The 21,328-nt window shown below is 38.9% G+C and overlaps 1 protein-coding gene across 1 annotated transcript in view; it reads right to left on the bottom strand.

The window, feature by feature from the left end:
- The window catches only part of LOC134498374 (WD repeat-containing protein on Y chromosome-like), a 44,421-nt gene that overhangs the window by 1,213 nt on the left and 21,880 nt on the right, over nt 1–21,328 (bottom strand). Inside the window, exons 12-26 of the mRNA XM_063304449.1 lie at nt 18,729–18,831; nt 18,496–18,647; nt 16,194–16,296; nt 13,556–13,662; nt 13,385–13,464; nt 13,239–13,293; nt 11,107–11,152; nt 9,533–9,592; nt 7,837–8,002; nt 6,670–6,756; nt 4,571–4,629; nt 3,719–3,860; nt 2,621–2,660; nt 2,454–2,542; nt 107–288 (exon numbers count right to left, since the gene is read on the bottom strand). Coding sequence (XP_063160519.1) covers nt 107–288; nt 2,454–2,542; nt 2,621–2,660; nt 3,719–3,860; nt 4,571–4,629; nt 6,670–6,756; nt 7,837–8,002; nt 9,533–9,592; nt 11,107–11,152; nt 13,239–13,293; nt 13,385–13,464; nt 13,556–13,662; nt 16,194–16,296; nt 18,496–18,647; nt 18,729–18,831 — 1,471 coding nt within the window. The remainder of the gene's footprint in view (nt 1–106; nt 289–2,453; nt 2,543–2,620; nt 2,661–3,718; nt 3,861–4,570; nt 4,630–6,669; nt 6,757–7,836; nt 8,003–9,532; nt 9,593–11,106; nt 11,153–13,238; nt 13,294–13,384; nt 13,465–13,555; nt 13,663–16,193; nt 16,297–18,495; nt 18,648–18,728; nt 18,832–21,328) is intronic.

Consider the following 21,328-nt stretch of genomic DNA (forward strand, 5'->3'; position numbering starts at 1 on the left):
ATCCCACAACTGAAGTTATTGTACTCCACCCCAGTATAGTTTAAACTTCTCCAGCAAGCTGCACCATAGCACAGTCTGAATAGGCTTGTAGTTAACATAATAAAACCTTAGAAGTAGAAACATTTTGATTCTCAACTTGACTGATGATCTGCATGTCAGAGGAATTGTCTTCCAGCATAGGATGTATGGGCATACTCTGTGGATCTATCAAAATTTCATAAGGGACCATGGGATGCTTCCAGGAGGCTGGGTTAAAAATTTCCCAAGGTTCTTCCTGGCCAAAGGTTCCTATGAAGGGGAAGAAGGAAACTGTAATGCTGAAACTAGCAAATATGAAGAATTGAGACCAAACAAGACTTACTAAAACGTAAGGTAGGTGCCTTCAGAATTCAGTGCTGAGAAAGGGACCAAAAAAAAAGTTAATTATCTCATTGGGAAGTGGGAGAAAGAGATGCAGGATAAAAAACCCTGGAGCTGACATACAAATATGGCTAGATTCCTAGATTCTGCAGTAAGCGATCTTTGTCATTATAAAAGCTTCTTTCCCATCTACAAAAACTTAATCTTAGTTTTAGTTCTGCCGTTAAGCTCAAGAGTGTACATTTGCATTCCTGGAGAATGCCAAGCAGTGACAGAAATTCCCAGACAGGCTTGTTGAAGGACGAGCATTCTGCAGAAATAGCTTTGAAGAAGAACAAACATACTGCTCAAATACAAAAAAGAGGGCTGGAAATACTGCTGAAATACAATGCATCTCTGATAGCCCACTCTTTCATTATGCACACAGAGAAGAAAGCTTAGATTACAAGACCATTCTTAATAATATGCTCTACTTTAGAGGCTTTAAAAACAATAACACTAATTCCCATTGATTTTCATTGGCTTGTTCTAATTATGGAAATGATTGTGTTCACAAAGCCAATTTGTGGTTTGTATGATTTTGACTTAATGTGTTTTGTGAACCTAACCATTGTTTGTAATATGCAAACCTAGCTATTTGCTGTTTAGTCAATAAGCCATGATTAAACAATGACAAAAGATATGTGAACCCAGTCAAACTTAGGTGTAGATTGGATGCTCCCAATTATATTCAGTATGTGCATAACTATTATTGCTGTGAGGCCACTGAAGTGCTGCTATAATTAACATGTGCAAACTTCCATACATAGAATCCAGTAGAAGAGAATATCTCTAACTCAGGGTTGAACCATGGAGTCCCTGGTGCTCTGTGGGCGTTGCTGTTTGCTTGCAGACGTTTCATTAACCAACTTGGTAACATCATCAGTGCACGTACTGTAGAATATACATAGATTTTTCTTTTAAACTGGAGCCTATTAGAGTTTGAGTAATAGTGCTTTAGGGATTCATGTAGGGCTACCCACATGGCAGCACACCTTACAACTCAGTGGGATTTAAGACTGACAAAGCATGTATAAGATTACAGTGAAAATATGCACGGAAGGTATTACAAATGGGTTAACATTAAATTGAATAATGTTAGAGCTACCATAGCTGGACTGCCAAAATCCAGATAACCATTAGAAGGCAGCAAAAAAGATACACAGAACTGTAACATTTTACTGCCATTAATGGCCAGAATGTTGCAGCCCAGATCTGGTAGCTCTAAACAAGGTTTTATCTTTAATAGAAAGAATTATGTTCTAAGGAAGAAAGTTTTTCTTGCAGAAGGATTTTTTTCACAGAGCAAAAATTCAAGGCTAATTGCATGCAGTTCTCATTGACATTAATAGGACCTGAGACTCAGCTAATTAGCTTGTTTCATTGTGAGCAATCACATGTCAGTACAAGTAAATTAGTCTGGATCAAGCCCACTATACTAAATCTATTGATAAAAATATATAGAAAACAACAGGCATTTCAGTGGGCTCAAAATCAAATAATTCATCACACTAAGTTTATTTATTTATCATATTTTTATCACCACCCAAATCCTCCCCCACACGGAGTTGCAAGAAAATAGTTTCCAAATCCTTATTACTATATGCTTTAGCTTTTTCTCTCTTTCTTTTTTCCTTCCTCTCTCCCTCCTAGAGATCATACAAAGGGACTAAGGGAGAATGATAAAACGTGCAAACTTTTGTGTGCACATTCAAAAGAAGAAGCAGGGCTATTCTGATGCGGGAAAAAACCTCTACTACAACTTACGTTAAATTATACTAAATCATGTTTTATCTTCTATTGTGAATCTACCTCATTGATCTGATAAAACACAATAATGATTTGAAGTGCCACAAGTCAGGCAGTAAAATTGTGTCATGGTGTTCCATTGTCACTGCTATGGAAATTCATTGACTGATAAATGGAGGCCCTAGTTAGGTATGTTTGAGTCAACTCTGTTACTGCAACTATCCGATTTCCCTTCTGCTACAGTAAATGTTACTAGCATTGAAGGTGTCTCGTTATCCTCAAGTTTTACGAATGTATTGATTTACCAATGTATTCTCCATTCAGGCTCCACAAACGAACTGTACAATCAATAGAACAGGACAATAGGATATTATCTTCATCTATAACTTCTAACCTGTGGATTGAAAGAAGATAATCAGACCTATTATATAAGCACAAATTATTCTTTTGTTATGGTTAAGACCATACTTACGTTAGAACCAGACCTAAATGTGCTCGCCAGTGGTTCACATCTGAAGCAATGAAAAAGAAAAGTCTCAGTTTATGCATGGACCATTCAGAGTTAGACTAATACAGAAAAATACTATAGGATATGTTTATGCCTAAACATAAAATACATAAGGCCATAGGACTGTAGCCTCTGAGGATGTCTCAGAATTAGATTTCCCCCATCCAGGATTGAAGTGAGACCTCTGAGGTTAAAGGGGGAAATGCGATGTTGGAACACCTCTCTCTGCTCCTGCTAAAACTTCCATAGTCTATACCTCTCTAGCATCCAGAAGAGAGAAAAAAGATCAATGGAAACCTTGTGGGCTCCAACATTCTTCCAGTCTATATGATACTCATTTCCCCCTGCCCCCCTAAACACACACCATACAGAGTTTACTTCAGGCTTGGGGCTGACATAAAAATAATTTCATAACAAGGTCTGAAAGAAAATAAACAGTCTCTCTTCTCCTGTGTTTTAGCCTCCAGGGAGGTTCCAAGTTCAGATCCCTCCAAAACACAGATAGGATTGTCTTCTTTCTATCTTCTAAAATAAAAACGACTAAGTGTCTTTGCGATGTGAACATCCATAATTTACACAAAGCATGACGTGAGCAACACACAGTATGCCCTATATGAAACAAGCGAGTTGAATAATGATTATAGGAGGGTGGTACGCAGAGCCTGAGTAATATGGGGGCTATGGAAATTTGGCCCCAGTCTTTAAAGAGAGGCTGCGGGGCAGAATGGTCACTTCACATCCCAACCAAACTTGCCTCTTCTAGCCTTTATAAACTTAATATTTTCTCTGTTGTTTCTTGTCCATTGAAAACAATAAATGGGAGTATTGTGTGTTGAAAAATAACCAAAATAGCTCTCGATATTATATTTTAAGTGATTATTTCACCAGCCTGAATGAAGAGCATTGACTGTTTCAAATACTAAGCCATACAGTGTAGGAACTCCCCTGTGGGAGTGGTGTCTGGGCCAATTCACTGTTTTAAAATAATGCACTCGGTATTTATTTTTCAATATTAGTCCATCCTGTTCTAGATACAAAGCTGTAATGTACCCATGCACATACATTTTGGTGTTTCTTCTTTTGGATCCTGAAGGGCATAAGTTTGGATGTCATAGATATATACAAAACCATCTTCATCAGCTGCATATATATATGAATCATCTGCAGTCACAGCCATGCTGCTGATCAGGGATTTTCCCCTAGACTGGAGTATACAGTGATTCACTGTAAAATATTGTTTACACACTATTTTGAAAACTGCATCACTATACAATATAAGGAGAGGTATAAATTCCAAAGAATAATGAGATTCTGATTTTCATGTTAGTCCAGGAACTGCAGATCAACTATCGTCTGGTCACATTAAATTTTAGAGAGACTGAATTCCTTAAGCCACCCCAGCAGCATCCAGTTTGTAGTCTTCCAGTTGGCCATCTCTGGTTTACCCCACAAGCTGGCAATAAATCTTGCATTCATAATAGTTTAACAGAATGCAGTGTAAAGCATTCGTACTTAATATGATGTTGGTCTCAAGCTGCAATCAGTGAAACAGAGGATTGCAAATTAGAGAAGGTAAGTTTTTGATATATTCCAGATTTTACCAGTATTCATGCTGAAGAACTGGGTAGCATTTATTATCATTGTCATTATTGCCTTCAAGTCAGTGTTGACTCCTGGCAACTGCCTGGAGAAGTCCCTGCAGTTTTCTTGGCATGATTTCGGAAGTGGTTTGCCATTGCCCCCTTCCTTGGGTGAGAGAGAGCGACTGGCCCAAGGTCACCCAGCTGGCTTTGTGCCTAAGGTGGGATTAGAACTCAGGATATTTCAGTTTCTAGCCTGGTGCTTTTAATCACTACACCAAACTGGCTCTTTTTCCTAACTCTTACAGCCATTAATTTTACCTATTAAACTTACTGGTTGAAAACTCGCTATCAGTGGATCCTCCGAAAACAGGCTCCAGAAATGCAGATAACCTGGGAAAAAAGTGTAATAGTATCATATAATAGAAATATAAAATATTATATAAATACTATATAATATAAATTATATATATGTATGTATGTATGTATAATATTTCCCAGATAGCCTGGAAAAAAAGTATAACAATGAGGAAATGATGGCCAGCTAGAAACACAAGTCTACCGGAAAGCTACCCATACTGACCAAGTGCTCCATTACCAAAGCAACAACCCAACCTCCCACAAGAAGAGCTGTGTAAGAACATTATTCAGACGAGCACTAACACACTGCAGCAACCCAGAAAAAGGAAACAGATCATCTATACAGCATCTTCGAGCAAAATGTATACCCCCTCAATTTTATGAAAACTTGCCTGACCACCCAACCCACTACAACACAACCAAGACAAGCTATGACAAGGATAACACTGCCATTCATCAGAAACATCTCAGAAACTACCAACAGACTATTACAACTACATGGCATCACTGTGGCTCACAAACCAACCAAACCCTTCAAAACATCTTGTTTGTTGTTTATTCGTTTAGTCGCTTCAGACTCTTCGTGACTTCATGGACCAGCCCACGCCAGAGCTTCCTGTCGGTCGTCAACACCCCCAGCTCCCCCAGGGACGAGTCCGTCGCCTCTAGAATATCATCCATCCACCTTGCCCTTGGTCAGCCCCTCTTCCTTTTGCCCTCCACTCTCCCTAGCATCAGCATCTTCTCCAGGGTGTCCTGTCTTCTCATTATGTGGCCAAAGTATTTCAGTTTTGCCTTTAATATCATTCCCTCAAGTGAGCAGTCTGGCTTTATTTCCTGGAGTATGGACTGGTTTGCTCTTCTTGCAGTCCAAGGCACTCTCAGAATTTTCCTCCAACACCACAGTTCAAAAGCATCGATCTTCCTTCTCTCAGCCTTCCTTATGGTCCAGCTCTCGTTACTACATGTTACTACGGGGAACACCATTGCAAAACATCTTAAGTAACCCAGAAGACCCAGTAGCCCAAGAAGAAAAAACAGGAGTTACCTACAACATACAGTGTAAGAGTTATCTACAACATACAGCCACTATGTAGGACAGACAGGCAGAAGACTAGCAGAGCGCATCCACGAACACCATCTAGCAGTCAGAAGACACAGTGAAAACTCCTTAATCTCACAACACATGGACAGACTCAACCATAGTTTTAACTGGGAAACTGAGTATCCTAGAGCAAGCTAAATCCAAAAACGCTAGGGATTTCCTGGAAGCTTGGCACTCAGACAACACAGCCATCAACAGACACACAGAGGTAAACAACATTTACATACCATTCAAAAGAGACAATAGAAAAGCGAAAAGACCAGAACACCTCCTCACCAGCAATCAACACCCAGATATGCAAAGATTAGCACTAGGATTAACACCAGATGAACAATCAAACAGTACATTATACCTTAATCAAGGAACTATTAACTCAGGCAATCAACCAAGCAGCAAACAATAGCCCAATCAAGGAACTCCCAAGAAGAGAACAACACCCCCACCAACACAAGCTGGACAAATCACAGTATATAAACAGAGAGCAAGGCCCACTTCCTCTTTGCACTGAAGATGTTGCCTAGTCTGGCAATGAAACATCTGCAAGAAAACAACAAGGCTCTGAGAGCACCAAGGACTCCAAAGTATAATAAAAATGAAATATTTGGTAGCATTTAAACAAGCATACGTGTAACCAAAACTGAATGACCTGAAGGCAGATCTACATAACCACAGTGAGTGTGGATTTGACTAAATAAAGCTAAAGATTGCCAGGTCCCACTTTACAACTTCTAATCTCATCACTTCATTTTTCCCTCATGTTTTTAGCATGACTGACAACTCTGTTAGCTGCAATAACTGGAAACAAGGTTCCTGACACCGAAGTATCATTTCCTTATCTAGTCTGCAAAAGCATAAGTACAAATTAATTGAAATAGAAATGATCTTCATATTGGTGTCATCAATTAATTCAGTGATCATCATGGCTGTTTTTTTAATTATTTACATCATCCATACTTCATTAATCCTACCTTGTGTCCCATTGGAAACCAGAGATGCTGTAGTTGAATCAAATTTCACAGCACGAGTCTTTAGAAAGATTATCCGTGTCACATCAGCTGGTAGGGAAGGAAAAAATATAATTCACTGCAGGGAAATATAATTGAAATTTTCAGTACACTGTAGAAAAGGCATAGCCCAACTGCATTTATCCTAATATGTCATTATGCAATTTGTTTGACTTGACTTTGCATCCAGACATTTGTAGTTTGCTGATTAAACCATAGTTAAACTAAGCAAGGCTTGGCACAATATGTGAATGCAGTCAAATACCTATCATTAACATCTTCAAAGTTAAAATTTAATTTCTATCACAAAATCCCCAACCTCTTTTTCCATAAGTAAATAACAGGCCCTCTGCTCTGAGAATGTGATATACTTTTTAAGACTAAAATTGTAAATGTATATACTGTATCTGGTATAAATATACTTAGATTTAATTTTATCTGAATTGTATAAAGGGGGAGACTTTCTTTGGATCAAACTTTTTAGAGAAGTTCATCACTTTAATCTGCTAAGTTTTAGCCTCCCCCACCCCTAGATTTATTGCCTGCTATTTTATTCTTTGCTTGTGAATTCCAATTTTAGTATATGTGCTGCCGAATGCTTGTGAATGTGACTATTATCCTTCTTAAATTATATCTTATGGTGTTAGCCATACCCAAAGATTGTGCCACAACAGCTGAAACAGCATCTGAATGACAATACTGTAAAGATCTTATTTTCAAGTTCTTATTTCAAAGAAGTGAACTGTAAACCAAATTCCAGCAGAAATCTGCTTCTAATATCAGTCAGAAGAGCTGTGTTGAACAAATGACTGGGATACTTACACTGAAGAGTTTTAGGCTTTATGCCAAATGGAAGATCATTTCCTGCCCACCCATCTGGAAATTGGGAGGTGACATATATGTTAAAATAACACCAATAAAATTATTGGGCTGGCTGAACCTCTTCCTAGTGTGGTAAAAATTGAGTTGTTTTAACTATCCCAAGGCTAGTCAACATGGGTTGGCTTCAGTTTTGAACTTACCCCTCATTTTCCACTTATGTGCAATTCCACATGCAATGATTCATAAATAATTATTCATAATAATGTGAGAATTATACTCTGCAGTCTTTTTTGTGATTGGTGAACTTACTCTGAGAATGAACATAGGCAGCTGTGGCCATTGGAATGCAAAATCTATGGTCTATATGACCTGAGACCATATTCCAAACAATAATTTCACCATCATAACTGGATGTTGCAAGGAAATTAGGGGGACACTGAGCAACACAGAGAATGTCTTCTTTGTGTCCCCAGTTCTGGGTAAGAAAAAAAAAGAAGTGAATACAACTGCTTCTTCAGTTTCTTTGTGTTTTGTTTTGCTTTGGTTGTGGTTGTATTTTACACAATATGCAAATCAACAGGTAGACAAAGTTATGCAATTTAGCACAACTTCATGATTATAAGTATGAGCTGTGATGAGCTACAAAGTCTACAACTTTCAGCATGGCTACTATATACTCTCTGAATATAGATCTACAATATAAAATAAATAGGCTGATTTTTATGCAAAAACATAAGAATATACTTTTGGACACTGCCATGTGCATTCAGTTATGTATGATCTCAGTTACAGTGACCACTGGGAAGCACCACATAACTAATTTTGTCCTACTGGAACCCATCAGAGAAAGAGGGTTTGAACCCCATGGAATATCATCTGATTACCCACATCTGATGAGCCAAGTAGGAGAAAATTGGTCATATGGTGCTTCCTGGTGGTCATTGTAACTCAAAACACCACACAGAATATACACTGTGTAAACATAGAGAAATCCCCTGAACCCAAGAGGATGGGTAGAAGTTATGTACCCACCACCCCATACATGTGGACATGATATAATGTAACATCTGTATCTCTCTGCTCTGACACCTTAAGGGAAGATGGTCTGTATATACCATTCTGATACATGATGGATGGTCTAAAAGTGTAACAATCAATTAATCAATTATAAAATAATGGAATTAATTATGTCTGAGGAACTCTACAGAACTCAGTAGCTCATGCACAATCCACAACAAAAATAATAAACTACAATTACTATGTTCTCTGTCTTAGAATTTTAAGCAATCATCATTTAACAACATTCATTTGGTATACCTTACAATCTTAAGCTTCAGCTTGATAACCTCACTGCATTCATGGAATCTAATATTCAGATGCTATGTACAAACAAATGCAGATGTATGCATCAAATAAAGCCTGGGTCTCTGCTTTTCAAAAGACAGACCAAAGACCTGGGCAGCATGATGTGGCACATCATTCAAAGATTTCCGTGATGAATACTGAATGTAAACAGTACTTCTGAAAAGCTTCTAATATATTTTCAGTGAAAGATCATATGTAAATAATTGAATTACTGTCACACTGATAAACTACATTTACCAATTTCCTTGTCGGGGTAAACATGCTTCAACAAGATTTACAGATCATCTCTTTGAAGGATGGAAAACTTCAACTTGTAGGCCTCATCTGATTCACCAGAATAATGCTTCCAGCCAACAAGATATGAAGTCCCATCCTGTCTCTGATTTATTTATGCCTTGTGCTTCTTTTAGGCAGAAAGGTGGGGTGTGAATGAAACATTTATCTGGAGCTAGCCCATGTGATCTCTCCCTAGGGAAAGTGCTAAGTATAGCTCCTTCAGGTTTATCCAGCAGTGCCAATCCTCCATGATTGATTGGATATCAAAGATTAAGCTCCACTCTTACATTATCCAGCTCCCCAAACCTAATCAAATTGCTCATCCCAGACCTATATAACACTTTATATGCCAAACATATCTCACTATGTCATCCTGCCAGTGGGCCTGAGGTTTCTTAAAATGATGGAAGTCATCTGTGGAATCCTACAACAGAAAATATCCAGATAAAGTCTTATCCAAGATAATCAATTTTTATCTCCAACATGAGTATTTCATCTCCAGACATACAAAAGTTAAATTTAGCTCTAATTCTATTATTCTCCTGAAGGCTCCCAAATCTAACTTGCCTATTTCTCATCTGAGTAGTGCATTCAGTGAGTTACCAGTATTTGTTCCTATGAGTAGATTACTCTGGCTCCCCTTGTTGCTTGTCCTGCAACCCATCCTTCCATCACAACTTGACCGTCTTACCAATGCTACCATGTATGATTTACATTTTCTTCCTAAGGGGCTATCTGATTCTGACATTAAACTGAGATTCCTGTATGTCAGTCATCCAAAGCTTCCCCAACAGTTTTACAAATTAGGCTATAAAGCCCCAGAGACTTGGACAAACACGGCTAGAAATGAAATCTTTATTGTAGTTCTAGAACAGTAGCTATAACAGAACAGTCTCTGAGTGGGTGGAAGAAACCAGTGTAGAATTTATGTGACATGACTCGGTGCTTTGCACAGTGAAAGGTCCCTGTGCAAGCACCGAGTCATGTCTGACCCTTTGGAGGGACGCTGCTTTCACGACGTTTTCTTGGCAGACTATAAAGTGGGGTGGTTTGCCATTGCCTTCCCCAGCCATCACCTTCCCCAGCAAGCTGGGTGCTCATTTTACCAACCTCAGAAGGATGGAAGGCTGAGTTGACCTGAGCCAGCTACCCGAGGATCCAGCTTCCGCTGAGAACAAACTCGGGTCGTGGGGAGTTATACCCAGTCCTATTTTAATCCTTGTTTCTTGCTCCTCCATATACAGAAAAAAGTCTTGGCTTTCATCTTTTCCTTACATTCTTTGCATTCATACTCTTCTGTCCAGCTAGTCGGAGTTTCTCTTGCCATTAACAGAACCCTGACTTAAGTGATAGCTGCTAATAGCCTTTAAGAGAATTTGAAATTTGTTTGCAGGGAAATGTCAGGTTCTTTGGCAACTATGTGAATTTGATATGCCCACATACTCACCAGGAGTCAAGCTCAAATTGTGGGAAACATTATCTTTACCTAGAGGATACTGTGATATCTATCCATCCATCCATCCATCTGGTTGCATCTTGTGTACGAAGTGAGATAGAGTGATATTGTGAAAGTGCCTTCTCATTGCTGTATGTGGATTGACTAATGTGAATAATAAGTGGTATTTGCCCATGCATTCAGGGAGTAGCTAACAGAATTGCTATGTTCCCAGATTTTGTTGCTGACCTATTCTTGACTTTGCTAATGGCAGTGTAGAGGCACTACAGGGAAAGCAGAATACCAGCTTGTGGGGAGTATAATTATCTAAGTAATACAATTTTGGACATCTAGTCATGGTCTAATGGAGCCAGTTCCCTTGGAAAAATGGAAAATGTACTCATCACAAGGCCATTATTTAAGTATGTGGGTACTTTGGCACAACAATTTCGGCAATCAATTAACAGTGATACTACTTTTTTGTATACAAATTTGTTACTTACATAAAACAAGTTTATTCTTCTGTCCCATCCCACACCTATGATATACCTGCAAGAGCAATTAATAAATATTTACCAACATTTGAATGATTCTCTATAGTCTTTCTGCTATGCAGCAGCACTTAATAGTATAGCTGCTCTGTGTATCACATTGGATACTGCTACCATATTCACAAATAAAACATCTGTTGAATGCAAGCCAATAAATATTAGTTGTTTTCTTTTTGTTTAAATATAGATGCCTTTTTTAATCCATGGCTGTTAAACAAGGACCAGAGTTCAATATAAGTGGTAAAGGCTTTTGTGAAATTACAATTTGGGCCTTATTTTGCATTACTTTATGCATACACAAATGGTAAATGGGGCTTTTAAACATCTGTCAAGTTTTTTAAAAGGTCTTATTATCCAGGGTTTCATTGTCTATGATCATGGGATTGGAATAGAAACCTAAAAGATAATGAAGGCCATCTGTATTCCACTATCCCACTTGTATAAATTCTGCCATTAAATCATCTCACTAAGTTGAGTTATCTGTTGTTCATCTTCTAGATTTAGGTGAAAAAAAAATCTGTGGTCCTCCATAATTTTCGAGGAGTTCATGAACTTCACTTTCAGCTGAACTGAGCTGAAAAAGGGTTCCCCCCAATCAGACAGTAGTTGTCACAAACAAGAGAATGGAGTTTGCATTTTGAGCTGTACACCCTCAAAATTTGCTTCATTCTTGTATAAGGTTTCATTTATCAGGATTTTTTAAGTTTTAAAAATCAGGTATTCTTCATCTTAATTCTGCAACTTTCTGTTTAATATATAATATGTCAGCTTCTGAATGACTACTAGTTATTCATTTAACAGGATTTTATATGCAGCAGATAGTACCTTCATGCCATTAAGTCTTACTTGCTTATTTCTGCATATTTAACTGCTAAAGGCAAAAGAGCAAACCAAGCTGTTTATTCCAATCTCCAGCACTACTGTATATGCATATATATAATAAAATGCCTGAACAATTAATGAGAATCCCATAACTCAGTGGTAGACCATAAGATTGCATGCTGAAGTTTCTATGTTTAATTCCTGGCATCTGAATGAAAAAAGCAGCTGAAGTCACAGAAATGCAGAAAAAAACAAATTCACTTCCCTAGTGCTCAGAAGAACTATTGCCGTAAAGAATGATACAGAATGAAGTGATGGGTTGGGTCCATAAAAGGTAACAGAATAAACTCCTAACAAGCCATTAGTGATGTGGCTGGCCCTACTATTGGGTAAAGCAGAGATGAATAATCAGCAGTTCTCCACATGTTGCTAGACAACTCTAGCATTCCTTACCACTGGTTGGGCCTTCCATAAATTCCAGTTCTGGAGGGCATAGTTTCTCACTCCGTGACAAAATTATAAACTCACTTAAATGGGAGGTTTAAAGGAAGACAAGTTGATCCCCATTTACCCCCTGATATCAGGATAGGGAGGTATTCTCTACTGCTATTTGCATATAGCCAGCTGCTGCTAAGAAATGCAACATATTTATTACACAAAATCTTACTTTAGCAAAAGAGGCCAGGGAGTCTTATCTCAATTTCAGGAAGATCCAAGAACAATCCATCTCCAGTCTAAGGTTCCAGGTAATACAGCAACAGCAGACAGAGTCACAGGAAGAAAGAGCCACTTATAAAAGCTGTCTCTTTCATATAGCCCTTATTACCAGCTTGACTAATTTGCTGAATCACACTTCTTTCTTTCAGACAGATAGCTTGATTTCCTTTGTTCTTCTCTGTTGAATTTGCAGCATGATGCTAGGCTCAGGACCTTGCAGAGCACAGACACTGGATATCTGCCAGCCTGCACCTGTGTCTCCTCAGGTGCACCCTTTTCTTTTAATTCCTCTGGTGCAGGCTGGGGCTTAGACAAGTCAAGCTCTTCAGCTTCTGAATCTGAAGACTCAGACTGATACCTAACATGAGGGAAATGTGTGAGATCTTTCCTATCTCATCTGCCAAAACAACCTGATGGACTGTTGAAGTTTATTTTCTCAGGAAGGGGCCTGTTTGTATGACCCCACCCCACAAAAAACCACATGGCTTTCATTAGCCTTTCCTGCACTAAAATGTCACCTGTTACAACAAATGTGGATAACTTACTCATTTTTGTTGACCTCCACATAAGCACAGTCACGGACTTCATCACATCTGTCTTCTGTACAGAAGAAAAAGCCCACAATGCTGAACGTGTAATTTTTTTCCTTGTTGAAATGAAATTTTGGATAATTTGTCAGCATTCTGCTTACCCTTTTTCAAAGTGTGAAGACACTGCCCATTATTATAATTCCATATCTTCAAGCAGCCATCTTTTCCTCCAGTAACTAGTCTAGAACATGATTGCAATGCCTAATTATTTCTTTAGCAATATGTAAAAAATATCACAGCCTTTCTCACACACTGAAACTCTCAAAATGTACCTTCTTCCACTGAAATCAAATGTGAGGCATGTGATCGCAGAATCACCATGAGCATTGCCAAATTCAAACACAGGCTTTCCACTTTCAAAATCCCATACTTTGACCACCTTAACAGAAGAAGAAGAAAAAAAGGACACAGATGTACAGAAACACGATTGCCATGATCCTAAAATCTGTATCTTACAGAGAAATTTGTTCCGCAAGATGCACTGCCAGTAGGCTTCTGGGTGCAATTCAAGGTGCTGGTTATCATCTATAAAACCCCTCATGGCATAGGGCCTGGTCATCTGAGGAACCACCTATCCCTCATCTTTTCTTCCTATCCCACACAGTCTGACAGAGTTAGCATGCTCCGAGTCCCATGAATTAAACAGTGTCATCTTATAGGACCCAGGAAGTGTGTCTTCTCTGTCCTGGTACCTGCCTTCTGGAACACCATTCCCCATCAGATTCATACAGCCCCCCTCTCCCTATGGTCATATTTACATGAGCCCTAAAGACCTGGCTGTATCCCCAGGCCCTGGGTTAGTGTGGGTGATGGTTTCCTTTTATGGGTTTCTAGTTTTAAATAATTATTGTTTTCCAGCCTTCTGGTGATATTTGTATTCTATGGTACTTTATTGTTGCATTTTGTAAGCTGCCCATAGTTTAATAGATTGGGGCAGCCTATACATTTTATAAATAAATAAATAAATAGCCCAATTCTATGAACAGATGAACAAGTACTCACAATTCAGCCAAGTCAACATGACAATGGTGTCCTAGCCATGGAAAATTGCACATGCATAAGAACTTACATATGTAAAAGGAGATCTTTAGATAAAGATGTGCACTTTTCATGCACATCTTCTGTTCTAATTGTGCAGGGAGGAAAACAAAATGTTCCTTCCAGTAACAGGCTTCTCCTATCAGCAGGTTTTGACATTTTAGCCCATTATGAATACTACTTACATTCCTTACTATTTCTAGGAAGTTGGAGGTGGTGGCATATACAAGGCCCCTCGGCAATACAGCTGTGCACAGTTTGTAAACTATTTGGAAGAAATACTTTAGACCTTGTGTGAGCACTTTTCTGCTAATCATTTACATAGTGCAAGCTTTCTACAGGCTTTCATGTGAGTGTGAAAGAAAAGGTCCAATTGCTTTAAGAGTCCCATCAACTTTAGCAAGCTGACTCCTTACAACAGTAGCTTTCACAGGGAAGCTGGAAAAAAGTGGAGCTACTTTAAGGACAAGCAGAGTAACAGGATACTTCTGCTAGCATATGATCTTCTTCTGAATTATGTTTGAAGCCTGCACAACTCCACCAAACAGATCCTTCTTTTAGCAATGACCAAAGCCAAGAGTATGTAAAGACATGCATAGTTGTCCTCTACAAGCCACACCACTGATGGTCCATTAGTTCAGTATGGTTGACAGCAGTGACTGTCCAGGGTTCCAGAGAACTTTTCCTTCCTAGCCTGGAGGTGGTGGATATTAAAATTGAGACCTTCTGCACATAATCAGCTGTTCTTCCCTCAAGTAACATTCTCTTTCTTTGCTTCAGCATCTTGTGTTTATGAGCATTACGCTCCATGGCCATGAGGTTTCTATTTCATCACTTGCTTTTGTCAGGCATTCCTCTCCCTCATTTACAACATGGGCAAATGCAACTTACTTGTTTTCTTTCTGTTTCAGAACGTAGCAGAAGAGATGTAGCAGGCAGCATGGAAACTTCGTTCAGAAATTAGAGTGGACAGAGCAGTTTTCAAAATGTACTGGTAACAAGTTTGTTGATACTGCGATCTGGGACCAATTTATTGGTGATTAAGTTTTATTGACCTCAAGAGTAGTAGATAGGCAGAGGTTTGCATTATAAAAGCAGCAGCCTAGTGTATGCTAGCTTATCTGAGAGTAAGCCTTATTGATTATGATGATGATAATGATGACTATGGAGGAGGAGGAGGAGGAACAAGAAGAAAACGAAGAAGCATATCTGATTGGCTATAAAACTCCGCAAGCCAAAACTAATAAACAGGAATTCTTGTTTTGTGGGAGGCCATTTCATAATGACATAGAGTCCATCTAGAGCAGTGTTTCTCAACCTTAGCAACTTTAAGAAGTGTGGACTTCAACATGCCAGCTGGGGAATTCTGCGAGTTGAAGTCCACATTATTTATTTATCTATTTGTTACATTTACATGGCCACCCATCTCACACAAAGTGACTCTTAAAGTTGCTGAGGCTGAGAAACACTGATCTAGAGCTAACTGAAGCCAGTATAGCATAGCACCCTATCTCACAGAATAGGCAAATGCTTTTGGAAGCACAAGTATGACAACTTGTCTTTATTTTTAAGGTACTTATTTAGAAGCATTTGCTTCTGATCCTGAAAGACATATAGAGACACTAAAAATAACCACAGATAACTGTATTCTCCATTAACATGTAAAATCCTTTTTAAAAGCCATTTTTACCATGCGGTTTGGCAGGGAATTCTGTCCTGTTAAGCAGCTTTGAAAAGGCTCAATCTTGAATCACAACCCACTTCATATCTAAAAGCAAAACAACTCAGAGTTTCTGAGGATTATAAATATATTGATTATATAACTATGGCCAAAACTGAAAAATACATAGAGAATTCTATCATTTCACTTACAGAATCTTCAGAGCAGCTCACAATATGCCTGAATACTTTGTTGAATTTGCAGCACAAAACTGGTTTTTTATGGGAAGTTATCATATAAGGATCTGGAGCTGATCTATTTTAGAGACAACAACAACAAAATCAAATTATAAGTAAATAAAAAAGTGCTATTTGCTCAGCTGCTAGCTAATGTATAAATAGCAAAACATGCATAAATGCTCAGCATCCTAAACCAAGCCAAATCAAAAAACACCAGAGAATTCCTGGAAGCCTGCCACTCAGACAAAGCAGCCATCAACAGACACATAGAGGTAAACAACATTTACATACCATTCAAAAGAGACAATAGAAAAGCCAAAAGACCAGTACACTCCCTTGCCAGCAATCAACACCCAAATATGCAAAATCACTGTTTTGATTTTGATTAACACCAAACAGCACAATACACCCTAATCAAGGAACTATTAACTCAGGCAATCAACCAAGCAGCAAACAACAGCCCAGTCAAAGAACTCCCAAGGAGAGAACAACACCCCCACCAACACAAGCAGGGCAAGTCACAGTATATAAACTGAGAGCAAGACCCACTCCCTCTTTGCACTGAAGATGTTGCCTAGTCTGGCAATGAAACGTCTGCAAGAAAACAACAAGGCTCAGAGAGCACCAAGGACTCCACTTATGACATTTAGCTGGCATTTATTTTTATAGTTGATATCTAGTATTCTTTTTTAATAAAATCTTTAGATAAAGCCTGGCACACAATTCTCTTTGCTTGGCTAAGGCTTAACTTGACTCCAACTGGGTTGCTTCCATTAATAACATTTGGTAGATACAGATGTACTTGGTGAGAAAATATCACAAGGAAAGTGTGCTGTTACTTTTCCCAGAACTTTTGTTATTTTCTGGCCTTTAATGCCGAATTAAGTAGTGAATTGAAGATATAGAAATGTAACATTATTTTTGTCAAACAATGACAGTTCCTTTGTCACTATCTAAACTCATTCATTCCAGATATCACCGGGCATTCCCCAGTGCCCCTTTTAATTCCATCCCATTGGCAATTTTACAGAGTATATAGAATAACACTCCATTTCCCCAAAGGTTATAGTTGTGTGAAACAGAGGAGATCATTGACTGAACATGTTCTCTTACATCGTAAGTTTTATTCTGATATAAACTATTTGCTGACAAACAGAACCCCTAAACTGACATTTATAGTCACAAAATTCTATTATTTGGCAACAAGGATCCATCAAACATTAGGACCAGGATAAACTATACAATAGGGCTGAAGTCTTAATTATGACTGATTTTATTCATTTTTACTGTTTGCATCTTTGGTTGTGTTTTGATTTAAGACTGTAGTAACACATATTTGAATGCCTTATTGTAGTTTAATTTCATTAGTTAAAGCTAATTCTCCATAAAGTATTTCAAAGCACATAAACTGAAATCACTGTTTTCTCCAAATAAATCTGAAATTATAAAAGAAATAAAATCTCTTGGGTTTAAATAAAGTCTTCTTAACCAGAAATTAGTAACTAAAAGCCATATTTCAGGTTTAGTTAATGTCACTCCTGCATCTAAATATAAAACTGCATTAGATAAATATTTTGGTACCCCCCAAAGTACCTGCATACATTTGGGCAGAACTTTTCCTCTGTGGTTAAACCCTCCTGATACGTATTAGTTTAATATGTTAATTAAAGCTTATGAATGTCAGTTCCTCTAGGCCTGATTTAGCACTGTAATACAATATTGGAAATTTAGGGATCATGTGTCCCAGAAAGAGAAGGTAACACCATGACGACATACTCTAATAATGAAAATGCCAGTGTCTCAGGATTTTATATAATGCTTTGAAGTTCATTAGAAGGTTGATAAATATTGGAAAGCACTTCTACTTCAGTTAATGCATGCATATTTGGAGAGCTAATACTTTCCTAGCATTAATCAGCAAAGACTTAAGTTATAAATAATAGGTTTTAAAAGATCCCACCAAGCTAATTCAAAAGCAACATTAATAATTTTTTTATAATTAAATATTCATCTTAGATTTTACAAAACATCATACCCTTGAAAATATTTTGCTTAAGCATTGTAATCTTAATAGATGTAGTATTAGTACATTAGTACAATATTTCAAGTATTCCCTTGTTGCTGCACTCTAGTCCCAAAGTAATAATCACACTATTTCCATGGATTTCCTAGAATTTCTTCAGCAATTTCTTACATTTTGGATTTCCCATAAATGCAGTTCTTAGACATCTGTCTAAACATCAGGAGTTCTGATTATGTTGCTTTTTTATTTTACCGTAATCTTAGGTGAAGAATGGCCAGTGTATCTGTGGCAACACAGAGTGATCGAGTGCCTGATATGTAGTGGCAAGCACTAATTTCTCCTTTGATTCCATTGGTTTTGGAACAAGCAGTGAATAAGCAAGTCTGATCCTCAATATCCCATATCTGCAAGGAAGGGATTGTGACATACTAAATAGAAAGAACTAGCATGTAGGAAACATAATTTGGAATATGCAAAAGGCAGACCTTAACTGTGTTGTCTGTTGATATGGAAAATATTTTATCCTCCTCAGATACATGGACGTAGAAAATGGGGGCCATGTGACTTCTGAGCAAGCCTGTGGGTCTTCTGAAATTTGATGAGAATATTAAATATTTACCAACTTCAAACACAGAATGAACTATATATTAAAATGAATTGTAATAATGGTAGTTTGTTTGGTGCCTAAGTCAGTCTTGACTCCTGGCGACTGCCTGGACAAGTCCCTGCAGTTTTCTGGGCAAGATTTTCAGAAATGGTTTGCCATTGCCCCCTTCCTCGGGCTGAGAGAGAGCGACTGGCCAAAAGTCAGCCAGCTGACTTTGTGCCTAAAGTGGGACTAGAACTCACGGTCTCCAAGTTTCTAGCCTGATACCTTTACATTATTTTAATTAAAAAGCACACACAAAGAAAACTGAATTGACCAGAATTGCCTAAATAATCTCTACAGATGTTATCCAACACATAGGTCATACTTTCAATTGAAAGGCTTCTTTATCTGCTGAAATCTGTGCAATTTAAAGTACATTTCTTTGGTTGTTCATGGCCATAAATATAGGTTCACAAATATATACAAACAAAAATAATTTTGCTCTGACTCAGTTTTGAATTGTTATATTTGGGAATGTATCATTAATTTGTGGGCTTGTTGGGAAAATGCACAGCAGTCATTCTTCAAAGATCAAGAGTTCTGTGAAATTTATTACCAGGAAAAGTGCCTTAAGGCAATGCTTTTTAAGATTTCATGAAGGGGCAGCTATATTTCAGTGGTCCCAGAAGACAGATCAGTGGTGAATGGTGGCGGCATATGTTTCTACTCTCCACAGTCAAGGGAGGGGAGAGTGAAGCTAAGTAAATGCTCAGCAGGAGATCACAGTGAGTGAGACTGGAAAAGGTAGAGGAGAGCTGAGTTTGCTCCCTACAACAAATCCTATTGCGTTGTGGGCTCCGTTAGAAATCTTATGAGGAAGAGGATGTGTTGGAATGTTATTGTGTGAAATCTCATGCGCTGTGTGTGTGTGTGTGTTTGTGTATGTATGTGTGTATGTGTGTGTTCAGCAACTGTTCAAAGTTACAGCGGTACTGAACGAGGGGGACTTACAAATGGTCCCTGAAGTTGCGGCCATTGCAGTGTCCCCATGGTCACATGAACACAATTTGGGCACTTGGCAATGGGCTTGCAATTACGACGGTTGCAGCATCCCATGGTCACATGATCACCACTTGTGACCTTCCCTGTCGGCTTCCCACAAGCAAAGTCATTGAGGAAGCCTGCAGAAGGTCACAAGTTGCTCCCCCTGCTGCTTTTCCTCCCAAAGAGCCCCTGGATCTCATACTCTGCAGTGCCTGCCCACCTGCACTCCATAGCATCCACCTGTGGCACATGCCCACTCACCTGTACTCTGTAGCACTGGCCCACAGCACCCACCCGTAGCTCTTACCAACCAGCCTGCTTGCCTGGGACAGTTTCAGTGCCTCTTCCCACGTCATGGTCACATGAAGTCCTTGCTCAACAGCCTGTGCAGTCCTCGCTTAATGACGGCAGTTGTTTACGACTGATGCAGTCGTAAAGTGTGATGTCACATGACATCACACTTTATGACTGCATCACTTAGTGACAGAAATTCCAGCCCCAATTGCCATCATAACCCAAGGACTACCTGTAACCCTTTGGAAAGTAATGGCATTCCTGTAATTTCTCACAATTCAGAACTGGGGTGAATGGTAAAAGAAGTAGCTGACTTCAGGAAGTAGATGCTCATACCTACAAGCTGGGAGTAGGGAATTGATGCTTGTACTATGACCTGGGAGCAGGGAATCAAACGTTTTGCATCAAAGAAGTGTCAGGGAATCACTGGTACAGCCCGTGTTTTGCTTTACCATTCCTAGTTGAAAAGGCCAGGTAGTAGCTGATGAAAAAGACTCTCCCTAAGATCTTGGAGAACCTTTGCTTGGAAAATATAAGGTCAGATGGAGAAATAATCTGGCAGGTTATAAGGGTATAAGGCATGGGTGGGTAATTTGAGATCCCAAGGTTGCATGCAGCCTCTGAAAGCCTTTCCTGAAGCCCCTGAATGCTCCTCCAAACAGAGTGCTGAAAGTGTGGGCACTCTCTCCCACTCTTTTGTGGTAGGAAACACACAAAGTATACAGTGAGAGCCAGTGTGGTATAATGGTTAAGCTGTTGCTGTATTGGCAGCAAAGGCAGGCAGGTTCAAATCTACTCTCAGTCACAGAAGCTCCCAGGATGACTTTGGATCAGTCTCTCTCTCAGCCCAACTTAACACCCTGGGTTTTGTGCATGCGTGTGTGTGTGTGTGTGTGCACGCGTGTGTTGTTGTTTATTCATTTAGTCACTTCCGACTCTTCGTGACTTCATGGACCAGCCCACGCCAGAGCTTCCTGTCGGTCGTCAACACCCCCAGCTCCCCCAGGGACGAGTCCGTCACCTCTAGAATATCATCCATCCACCTTGCCCTTGCTCGGCCCCTCTTCCTTTTGCCCTTCACTCTCCCCAGCATCAGCACGCGTGTATATGGAGAAAAATGGGGGACTGTAGATGAAGTATATAGTGGAAGTCCTAAAA

The sequence above is a fragment of the Candoia aspera genome, chromosome 5, assembly GCF_035149785.1.
Source record: "Candoia aspera isolate rCanAsp1 chromosome 5, rCanAsp1.hap2, whole genome shotgun sequence".
Lineage (NCBI taxonomy): Eukaryota > Metazoa > Chordata > Lepidosauria > Squamata > Boidae > Candoia > Candoia aspera.